Source organism: Sinocyclocheilus grahami, unplaced genomic scaffold (assembly GCF_001515645.1).
Source record: "Sinocyclocheilus grahami isolate Dianchi unplaced genomic scaffold, SAMN03320097.WGS_v1.1 scaffold142.1, whole genome shotgun sequence".
Taxonomy (NCBI): Eukaryota; Metazoa; Chordata; class Actinopteri; order Cypriniformes; family Cyprinidae; genus Sinocyclocheilus; species Sinocyclocheilus grahami.
In genome coordinates, this window is record NW_015505321.1 from 220,278 (window position 1) to 232,507 (window position 12,230).

Genomic DNA, 12,230 nt, shown 5'->3' on the forward strand with positions numbered 1-12,230 from the left:
TTCAGAAGAATTGGACAAATTCTGAAGGAGGAGTAGTGAAAAAACAAAATAGCCGCTACTGTAATGGGCGGAGTCTTAATGTAAGGCATTGAATGTGATCAGCGATCAGCGTGAAGAGAGTAATAAGGTGTACTTAGTTTCATTTTTCTAGAACAAGGGGTTCAGGAGTTATTACCATTTCAATGTTGCTTCTGTCAGCATATGACTTGATGTTAACACTGAGCTTAATGATCAAATAAAAGGAGACAATATGAAGTTCATCCAAGACATCGAACATCCAAGTTTAAAACATGGTTAGTACTTAAAGCACAGCCAAGTTTAAGTACTAAAATGACTAAAACTGAAATTGAAATAAAAATCAGTTAAAGCTCATTTTATTTTTCCCCCTCAAGAAAAGGAATAAAAATGATTAAATCACATAATTAAAAAAACTCAAAATATTAATAAATATAAAAGAAGGGCATGTGCATATTTATTCAGTCGCATTCAGATCAGAATTAGAAATGTTGCCTGAAATAAAATAAGTTTAAGTACTCAAATTGCAAAAACTAAATCTGATATCAAATAAATTAAAGCTAAAATGAAACACACACACACAAAAGCATAACAACATTACCAAAATTTTAAGTAAAATTAAAATAAATAAAACAAATGCATACAATAAAAGCTCAAAATATGAATAAATATAGAAGAAAAAAAGGAATTAGAAAAAAATGGAAGTTCTAAAATTACTAAAACTAAATCAAAAATAAAATAAATTAAAAGAAAAAAAAGAAAAAAAAAAGACCAAAGCTTAAACTAAAATGAAAAGAAACCTGATAATACATCATATAAAAGCTCAAAATATTATTATTAATAATAAAAGGAAATCATGTGCATGTTCATTCATTCTTCTTTTGCATTGTAATCGGAATTAGAATAAATTAGAATTAATAATTACCCTTGGCAACTAATTGAAATAAAATAAGTTTATGTACTAAAATAAATTAAAGATGAATTAAAATGCAAAAAAAGAGAAAAAGAATAAGCAACAGTAACTAAAACAGAAAGTAAAATTGATTATACATAAAATAAATATTAATAATATAATCAAAATATGAATAAAATAATAATAATAATAATAAAAGAAAACCGTGTCCATGTTCATTCATTTTTTTGGCATTGTAATTGTAATTAGAATAAATTAGAAATGTTGCCTTGGCATCCAATTGAAATAAGTTTAAGTACTAAAATTACTAAAACTCGAATTAAAATTAAAATACATAAAACAAAAAATATAATATTAAAGGAAAGACCATGTGTGTATTCATTAAGGCACACAAGAGCCAATGCATTTCTTGATTGAGATTTCAGAGCTCTGATTATTATTATATTTTCATGCATAACGTTTCAGTCTGCTCCGCACGCAAAGCTATCATATGATTTCAGACGACTCCGAATATAACACATGGCTCTTATGAACTACTTTATGAATCTTTATGGTGTCTTTTTGTCATTTTTGGAGCTTGTAAGCATCCAAACCTCAATTAGTTGGAAAAGAGCAGCTTAAACATGAAAAGCTTTGGATAGAAGCGTCTGCAAAATGACCAAATCTAAATCTAAATAATATTTTCTAGGTATCAGTCAGTGGTCAGTGTTGTGTCTGGTGTCACTCACGTCTGCGTCCTCGTGTTTGTTGACCCCGTGGAAGTAAAACGGCTTGTTGTTGATGAGAAACTGTGTGCTGGTGACTTTAACGGTACGAATTCCCACAGCAAGAGTGTAGACATCCGTCTGTCCGTCCTCTGCTGTCGCCTGAACCTACAAAACCGGATCAGACAAGATGTCATGGGTTTTAACATCAACAGCAATATTCATCTACATATTCAGTATTTTAAACTGAAACATTTGAATGCATGAAACATGCCTTGCAGAAACATCTGTTCATATTTTGGATCAATGCTGCAAACAAGCAATGTATTGAATCTATAATAACTAAAAAAATAAAATAAATTGTTATTTGAAATATTAACTTTTAACATTTCATTTAGTTCTCCTTATTAACATAACTAAAACTCAAAGAATTAACTAAAAATTATATAGGCATATTAAGAAAAAAAACAAACTTACTATAACAAAATTGAAAATGAAAACAGAAAATATAAAAATAAAACTAATTCAGTTTATTAACAAAACCTATAATAGTTTCTCAGTGATACAAAAATAACACTGGTTTCACGGAAATTCATCTCATTTTCCTTTAGTTTACAAGTGATTTATTTAATAGAATTTAAAATAAATTCACACAGCTTGAATCAGGGATAATATAGTTATTAAATTTATAGCTATTACATTTTAGTTATTTGAAATAAAATAAACATTAACTGAAATAAAATAAAATATCGACTTATTTTTTTCTCTAGTTTCTAATGCAACATTTCTCATTTTCATTTAGGTTACCTTTACGTACTAAAATAACTGAAAACTCTTAACTGAAATAAAAATAAATAAAAGCTATATAATAAATAAATATAATAAAATCTATAAATAAAACTAATTCTTTTTTTAATTACTAAAACTTTTAAGAAAATTTAAAATGAAATTTTTTTTTTCGAATTTTACTAATTCAGATTATTAATAAAAACTATAATAGTATCTTAATGATCCTAAAATAACACCGCTTTAAACTGACTCACAAAAATGAATCTCTAAACTCGGTAACACTTTACAATAAGGTTTCATTTGTTAACATTACATAACTACATTAGTTAAGATAAATACTTCTAGGCAAGGCAAGTTTATTTATAGAGCACATTTCGTACACAATGGTAATTCAAAGTGCTTTACATAAAAGGAAGTAAAATAATCATTAAAAAAAATTTATAATAACATTTTCAAAAATCACAAAAATAAAACAAGGAATTTAAAAACTTTGAAAATGATTTAAACTGAATTTAAGACAAATTAATAGAAAATGGTTATACATAAAATACAGTGCAATCAGTTCGGACATCGCACAGTGCTCATTCAATAAATGCACAGCTAAACAGATGAGTTTTGAGTCTGGATTTAAATCCGACTAATGTTTTAGCACATCTGATCTCTTCTGGAAGCTGGTTCCAGCTGCGGGCGGCAAAATAGTGTGAACCATTTCTAACTGACTCGATCCTAATGATCTGAGTGCTCTGTTAGGTCTATATTCAGTGAGCATATCTGCAATGCATTTAATGTCAATCCTATGGAAACTGTTCTCGACACTGACCTCCATGGAGTAAAGGTAAGCTGGGTTTTCGTGCATCAGATACGGCCACCACAGGTTGACGTCTGTGACTTTGAGGACTCCTCTGGAGCCGTCGGCCGAAGCCACGCATCTGCCGTCTTGAGCCGAGAGCGTGACTTTCACAGCGGGTTTAGAGCTGCCCAACACAGACACGTTAAAACTGACCAGCCCTAGAACACAGGATCGGATGAGACAATGCACATTTACACAGGCAGCATCTGTAGGCCACAGAAAATAATGTCACTCCGACAAAGTAAAATAACTAGAACACAGTCAGAAGAAGCAATGCACAATATAAATGATTTAAATGCAATATTATGCTAAACATGCATTTCATTATAAAGTTGGTGGACTACTTTGACAACAGCCTTTCAATACAATAAAACAATACAATACAACTTTACTGTTAACCAACTTTAAACTACTCTTTGAGAAGCCAGCTATATAAAAGATGCTAAAAACAACATAGGACATACAATCAATAAATACATTCAGTTTTTCTGATCTGAACATTTAGTACCTTTCGCAATCAACACAATATAGGATTTTTTTTCTCATAAAAAAAGAACAAAACCTAGACTGTAAAACATTATTATTATATTGGAGTATGTTTTATAAGAAAATACTATTTCAGTCGTTCTATTTCACTTTGATTCGATGCGTCTCTTTTGAATTATTTGTGAAATTTACCAGCATTTACGAAGTTAAAAATACCAGTTTTGTGTACTAGGAAAGTTCATGAAGCAACACAAACATTTATATATAATATAAATAATCCCAAAATTATAACTTTGAAGGAAGGTCAGTTCACTCAGCAACAACGTTGTTATTTCTTGCGCTCAAATAGCATTTAAAGTGCATATTTCTGGTTTCAATGAAAACTTGCAATCAAGTTTCAATTGTCCAAGCCTATGTTTTGTTACACATAAGGTGTATAACGACAGGTTTCGGAGGTGCTTACCGATGTTATCAGAGAACGTCGTCTCCACTGTAATGTCATCAATGTGCGCCTTCGGTGTAGTGTACAGCAGGACCGATCGGTGTATTCCAGCGTAGTTGAAGAAATCAAAGTTAGTGTTCTGAACGAAGTAGCCAGCGGGGTATCTGAGAGGAAAAGAAGATGGTAAAGACATGAAATGTGACCCTGGAGCACAAAACCAGTCACAAGTGTCCATTTTTTTTAAAATTGAGATTTATGCATCATCTGAAAGATGAATAAATAGCTTTCCATTGATGTATGGTTTGTTAGGATCGGACAATATTTGAAAATCTGGAATCTGAGGGTGCAAAAAAATCGAAATATTGAGAAAATCATCTTTAAAGTTGTTCAAATGAAGTTCTTAGTGATGCATATTACTAATCAAACATTAAGCTTTGATATATTTATGGTAGGAAATGTACAAAATATCTTCATGGAACATGATCTTTACTTAATATCCTAATGATTTTTGGCATAAAAGAGAAATGTATAATTTTGACCCATACAATGTATTGTTGGCTATTGCTACAAATATCCCCCAGCGACTTAACACTGCTTTTGTGCTGCAGGCTCACATATTTAGACATTTATATTATATCTTATTACACAGTATAAATACAATTTTTTAAGATGGGTTTCCTCGCAGGAGAATGATGATATTTGGGGGTCTGTAGCATCTAAAGTACTGAAATCTCCTTTGTTAACCTGACCCACTTTCCTTGATTTTATGGCACTATATCTGACCTGCTGCGATCGTTCATGTACTGGATGGTTCCCGGTGGAAGCGTCTCTAGAGTCAAAGTGTTGTTCACAGCGATGGTGATTCGACACGCACTCCCGCTCGTCTGCCGCAGAACGCCGCTGATGTCCGCCTCAAACGGGAGATGACCGCCCACGTGCTCGGTCACCTTGACCCCGTTCACCCACTGCGAGACGCACACATCACAGATCCTGAGACTGTGACTAATCATGAGTCAAACACAACCATCTGCATCCCACAGACTTACAAGCACTGAGTAATAGTGAGCGCTTCCCACTCGGAGCACGATCCGCGTTCCCCGGTCCTGGATCCAGCGCGCCGGCACCCATACGTCCTTCTCATACCACACCCAGCCAATGAAATCCCGGATTTTGGCATCTTGTGTGATGTCATTGAAACTGGACGGCACCGGCATGTCAATAACAGGCCCCGTCTAGAATAAAAATCACAATCACAAAAATTGCATAGCAATTTTAGCACCTAAAATTGCATATTAAGCATGCAGTTGTTCATATTTTGCATTTTAAGTGTGTACTTAAAATGCAAAATATTAACAACTGCATGCTTAACATGCAATATTATCACGCAATTATATAAGTTGGCTGACTTTGACAATAGCCTCTAAATAAGCTGGCACCGTTTCTGGGAATATACAACATTTAATTCTGATTACAGCATTTGGTTCTCTTCTTAATAAAGAGGATGTTACATATTGACACACATATTGCACGTCAGTTTATTGTGCAAAAAGAGCAGAAGATGACAACTGATCAGGGAATGAATCCAAAGGATTATGCTTAAATAAGACGCTAGATTGAAATAACTAGGTAAATGTAATTTAAATAATAATAATAAATTGTCTTAATTAATAATATGGTATGTATTCATAACAGTACAGTATTATAGTAAGTAGACAACAAATGTAATGTAGTATTATTGGAGTGATGGGAGTCCATGGGAATTATTACAGAAAACCAGTGTAAAAAATGTCAAAATAAATAAAACACAAGATTAAATTAATTTAACATAAAATGTAAAAATAATAATAATATGATACACAACCATAACACAATAAGGAAGTGTTCATGGAAAATATTAGAGAAAAACTGTAAAATAAAATGTATAAAATTAAATAAATAAACAAATAAGGTACAAGATTCACTCAATTTAACTCAAATCATTAAAAATAATAATTTAAATAATAAAAAAAAATATTTCAATAAGTAAAACAGTGCAGTACTATATAGTAAGCAGAAAACAAAAATTATAATGTAGCATTGTGGGAGCGCCTAGTGGCTCACAGAAAATATGAAGAGAAAAATTATGCAAAAAATTATACTTCAATAAACTTAAAAAAAAAATAAGACACTAGATTTAACTAGATTTTTTTTAATGCATAAAATAATAATTTTTGCATTTATTTTAAATTGAGCCCATGCATCTTACAAACTAATTGTATTTCCATTTACAGTGGCACCTAAAGGTCTGAGATTGCATTTAAAACTGAGAGTAGACAGAAAAACACTAGGTTTAAAACGACTAGAAGTTACTAAACAAAGTGAATAGTTTCTGAGAAGCTCTTTGGAACATCTCAAATTCGACTTTTTACTCGGATTTGTATTAGTGTGTAAACGCAGGTGTCACGTGACCTCCGCCAGAGGCCTCCGGTACCACTGCTGCTCAAAGCCGCGGCTCCGCTCCGGAGACAGATCCGCCCTGAAGCGCCACAGGCCGCTCGCGTCCTTCACTTCTCTGGAGGCAGACTCTGTGGGAAACAGCATCCCGCCCTGCAGCGCCTGGCACACACTGCACAGAGCGGCCAGAAACACGCGTTTCGCCGCTCGCTCCGCTCCGCTGGAGCCCATCACGCGCCGCTCGCTCGACGGTTTGTTTACACTGAAGCACTTCCGCTGCGCGCGTGACGTCACGACGCTTCCTCATCCGCACAAACACGTCAACAATAATAATCACTTATTAACACTACCTCAAACTACCTAAAATATATTTTTTAATTAACCATGAATAAAAAAAAGACTTATTTATATAAGTATTATCCTTGCAATTACAGTTCTATCTTGTAAATATTATTTAATGGTTATATTGACATATTGTACGTTTTGTGCTTCACGAGCAGAAACATGCTTTCATTTAATTATTTTGGAGTTGTTTTTGGTCAGATTTTTGTTCGTTCATTAAGGCTCACATCACGCCCAGCTGCCAACTGTTTTGAAAATGTTTCATTCGGTTTTTCACTTGTGACATGTTTTATGGAATATATATATATATATATTTGTAATTAATCTGCTACTTCTATTAGCTACCTGTATTAAGTATAGTAAGTTGTAAATGTAGGGGGGAAAAAATAAAAATATTTAGCAATATCTAAAACAATGTTATGCTTAAAAAATAAGAAAGCTGTAAAATGTAAAGTAACTCACTTGATTTTAATATTATAATTAATTATATTTTTGTTGCACCCTGTCTGTGTTTGTAATTCTTTAAAATCAGTCCCTTCAAAAAAAAAGTCAACAACAACAACAATAATTGTTATAATAATCCATGCATTTTATTTACGCTAGGCCTATATGTTATAGGCTATATCGTGGGCTATTCTATGTTATATGTTTATGGAAACATAAGGACAAAAATAGTGTTTAGACATCAAGGATTTTAGAGAAGCCTGTATAATATCAAATAAATAATACTGCACAGATTCAAAAATGTAAATAACCTAAAAAGCCAAACTGACCCGTATGTAATATAAAAGACGAAAGTGCAGGTGTCGTTTCAACCACGAGGGGGAGACAGCACATCACTCAAGATTCACTGCCTAAGCATCTCTATGATATATTTGCATGTGCACACAGAATAATGAGTCCTAATGGATACTGTGGCTACAGAGACCCGTATGCACCTACAATAAAACTAACAGCTGTAACTAAGTGTGTTTACAGTCTCTCAGGTGAGACAAATCAACCAGATGAGATCACCTGCATCTGGAAAAATACTTAACCTATTCAAATGTGCTCAGATTGGAGCGCAGGTGTTTGTGTTGAGATTACAGTCGCCTCTCTGCCGCCCCCTGCAGCGCTGGAGGACGCGGGATTTACCTCAGGTGGACAGGTGAAGGTCTCTGGAAAAGTTTCAGGTAAGTTCTTCTTAAATATGGGTTTATTAAATCGGTTGAACTGCAAAATCGCATCATGAACGGCTCCAGACAGTGCCTAATCTGGACAATAAAATAGGCTACCTAAAAGTGCAAGCAGTACAGAAATAAAACAAATATTGCGAAATATCAGAATATCAAATAAAGCACTAATTTTTCTCTTTGTGTTCTCTTTGAGGTGCTCAGGTGTGTTCTAAATGTGGATACATTTGTGTTTTTGGCCATGCAGATGCATGTTGATGTAACAAACATGTCTTGCTTCTGTAGTTATTGTTTCTGAAGCAGATTTATTTTTTTTAAAGATAAAGCACATTTAACACAAAATGGGGATTCAGAGTGTTTTGCATAAAAAAGGATTGAAAAATAATCAAAACCGATGCATACGAAATAAATACAAACAATAATACATTAAGATCCTGCAGTGCTCATAATCTTGAGACCGTGATCTCCCTTGATTTTAATAAATATGTAGTAGGCTTTTAAACATGGTATATGCAGACGTATTATATTATTGTTTTCTTGTGTGGCAGGCTAAATCTCACTTCACATGCCTTTAACCTGAAAACTGTGCAAACAATAATTGCCTTCACATTGGACCAAGAACACACAAATGCAGAGATGGGACTCTGTCTCTTTGTTTCAGAGGTCCAACATTGTCACTGATACAGTATAAAAAGTTAAACTGTGGTACAGTACAGACAGATTAGATCATGTCATGAGAATGTGTCTAATGCACTACAGAGATGCAATGTAAACAGGACAATGAAGTGCACTTGAGGATGTTTTTAAGTAACTTGACAAGCTGTTCTTTAATCAGGATGTTAGTGATCTGAGGCGTCTTTATCTCCTGTAAGTGGACAATATTTTCAATATATTTGTCAAAAGTACGATTTATTTCTTTGAGTGAGTTTCAGTTACATTCTGTTAAATTCCTTCAGTTTTCTGCTCGTCAAGTTGCTTGTTCAGTTATTAGATAGTAGAGCGCCCTCTATAGTGATATCAGAGGAATGGTCACATCTTCTGAAGTCAACATATTCTGTTACACCAAATACACAAAATAATGATCTTTAAAATAGCATCATATGACCCCTTTAAAATGAGCCATCATGTCATGGACAAATCCAGCATTAATTTCCTGTCGTGTTTTCCCAGCAGCGCTCTGTGAAAACAGTCTGTGAGTCCTTCTCATTATGATTGACTCAAGAGGTCCATTTCAAAACACATTAAACGATACTAGTCCCTATTATTCTGTTGCTTCTTAAAACACACATTTCCAGCTTCTTGTTTTGGTTGTTTATGGTATTAGAGTGCATTGGAGTTAGGCTACAAGGTTTTTAATGAATTAAGCAGTCCTGCGTCCAAAGAGCACAGATTTATGGACTGCACACCCCAGTAGCATATTTTTTATTTAGGTAACTGCACATTTTTATCGCATAATCCTGACTTGTATGTATCTCGCTATTCAGATTTTCTTCTTTTCACAATTCAGATTAGTCAAGTTTAGGTTATATCTCTTAATTCTGATGAAAACAAATAGATAAAATGTTGCATTTACCTTTTAAATGTTTTTAATTTCATGTCAGAACTGATTTTAATTTGTCATGTAATACAGAATATATTTGTCATGTGCAAGAACATCATTCGGGGGTTCTCCACATAAACATTGTGTAATTAAAATGGCATTAGAGCAGATTTACTTGATAGCCATAGGGTGAAACAGGGTTAGGGAGCACAATCTGGATTTAGGAGAATTCCCAGATCTTCACCCCCACTGCCTTTTGCTGTTATTAAAACTACGTAACCATCTAAGTGCTTGAAACACTCATTTTTTGCCTTACTTTGTGACCCAGTTTCTGTGTGGAAAACCTACTTGGACTGAAGTTGTTTGTGAAGTTTGAAAGTTCTGGACATCATGCTTTAGCCTAAAAATGTTTGGTCGAAAACACGAGGTCGGTCAGTTGCTGACAGAACAGTTTCACTCTTATTTTTCTTCTCATATGAGATTATACGTTTGATTTTAGTTTATTATAGACTTACATTTTCACAGTCAAACGAATCTGATTCTTTTATTTACATGCAAACATAACTGTATTAATTTAGCAGATGGTTTTATCCAAACGTTAAAACAAAGCAATTCCTCCAGATCAGACATAAATAGCCGTATATCACATTCCACACTTGAAGTTAATTGGCATGAAATTGATTTATTTTCTTTATTACTGTTAGTGTTTGCATCAGCTATTGACTTTTTCCAGCAGGCAGATTTCAGTATTGTTTTCCAAGGCTTCATTTGCATATAAAAACCCAGAGGTGAATTTATTTAAGCAGGTCTTAAACGATCATTGATTTTTTTGGGTGGCTTTTGAACTTCCTGACAAAGATTTTATTACCTGTTATAAAATAGGAAAACAGTTGAATTGGCCTTCAGTGTTTTTGGTAGATTTTATGTTCCATAAAGTGTTTCATTTACTTCACCAGACCTTGTTTTGACTGATCAGATGACAAATCTGTTCCATCATAAGAGCAGAGATATCGCTGCTTGATCTGTGCAGATTTCTCTCCTGATTCAGATCAGAACACTTTTTCACTGGAAGAAGCGTTATTATGGATTATGGACTCTATTATAATAATCTATATTTAACTATTTTAGTTAAAACGTCTTAATGATGGATTTGTTTTTTACAAACACACAGCTTTTGTGTTCTCCAGATGTTCACTGATGGACTGGAGTGCTGTGGATTACTTGTGGATTGTTGTGATGTTTTTATCAGCTGTTTGGATACTTGACGGCACCTATTCACTGCAGAACATCCACTTATTATTTCTTTCGAACAATCATCTGTCTTTCTGCATTTGCTCAGATGCATCTCTAAAGCATCCTGTTTTTCTACATTGTTAAATTTGATGTTGTGTAAACACGTGTTTCTTATCACATCTTCCGCCTGGACGTTTATGAGACCAGGAAGAGAAATCCATTTCCTTCAGATTTCTATACATCCTTCTAGGAAGATCCTAAAGATCCTAAAGTCCTTGTCTTTTGTCTGTCTGCGTCCTGCTGTGAGTCTGTGCCGTGTCTGTTCTATGTGACAACGTGCTGCTTCTTTTGGACACGTTTGTTGACTTAATCACTTGAAACTCTCTCAGATTTGACTGATGCAGAATGACAGAGTGTGTGTGTGTGTGTGTGTGTGTGAGTGTGTGTGTGTGAGTGAATGAGTCAGTGTGTGTGAGTGAGTCAGTGTGTATGAGTGTGTGTGTGTGTGTGTGTGAGTGAATGAGTGAGTGAGTGTGTGTGTGTGTGTGAGTGTGTGTGTGTGTGTGTGTGTGAGTGTGTGTGTGTGAGTGTGTGTGTGTGTGTGTGAGTGAATGAGTGAGTGTGTGTGAGTGAGTGAGTGTGTGTGTGTGTGTGTGTGAGTGTGTGTGTGTGAGTGTGTGTGTGTGTGTGTGAGTGAATGAGTGAGTGTGTGTGAGTGAGTGAGTGTGTGTGTGTGTGTGTGTGTGTGTGTGTGAGAGCGTGTGTGTGTGTGTGTGTGTGTGTGTGTGTGTGTGCATTGACGTAATGAGGGTTGCTTGCAACAGCGATCTGTCTCTGAGATGACATAAAATCAGAGATGAGGATAAAGTGAAGTGCTTCTTGACGCCTGTCATCGAATCTCAAACGCTCGCTTGTGTCTGAGTCACAGAAGATTAAAACCTCAGCTCGTTCTTCACTCATGCTGCATACTTTATTAATTCAAACTAGAAATATATCAAAATAAAAGGGCTTTTTTTTATATGCGTGTGGCATAAAATATTTGCTCTGTTTAACCTTTTTTGGACAAAGTAATTAAATTCAAAATTATATGAAAGCCTGGAGCCTCATTGATGAAAAACAAGCAGAATGAATCATTCATAAAGTCATTCTTACATAAATTTACGTTGCATTATTCATTCTTCTTGTTTTGTGAACGAGATCTTTGATTTTGAGGTTGATTTTTTTAGAGCTCAGTGATAGTGATTTTCTCACTGGTTGCTATGCTGTTGCTAGGTTTTTCTGAATGGTTGCCATATGGTTGCTCTGGTTCAG

At 34.3% G+C, this 12,230-nt stretch overlaps 1 protein-coding gene across 1 annotated transcript in view; it reads right to left on the reverse strand.

Moving 5' to 3' along the window:
- The window catches only part of LOC107591494 (beta-glucuronidase-like), a 16,075-nt gene extending 9,173 nt beyond the window's left edge, over nt 1-6,902 (reverse strand). The window contains 6 exon segments of the mRNA XM_016280651.1: nt 1,634-1,800; nt 3,242-3,429; nt 4,221-4,363; nt 4,983-5,164; nt 5,246-5,431; nt 6,648-6,902. Coding sequence (XP_016136137.1) covers nt 1,634-1,800; nt 3,242-3,429; nt 4,221-4,363; nt 4,983-5,164; nt 5,246-5,431; nt 6,648-6,863 — 1,082 coding nt within the window. The 5' untranslated portion in view covers nt 6,864-6,902.
- Nucleotides 6,903-12,230: the final 5,328 nt, after the last annotated feature.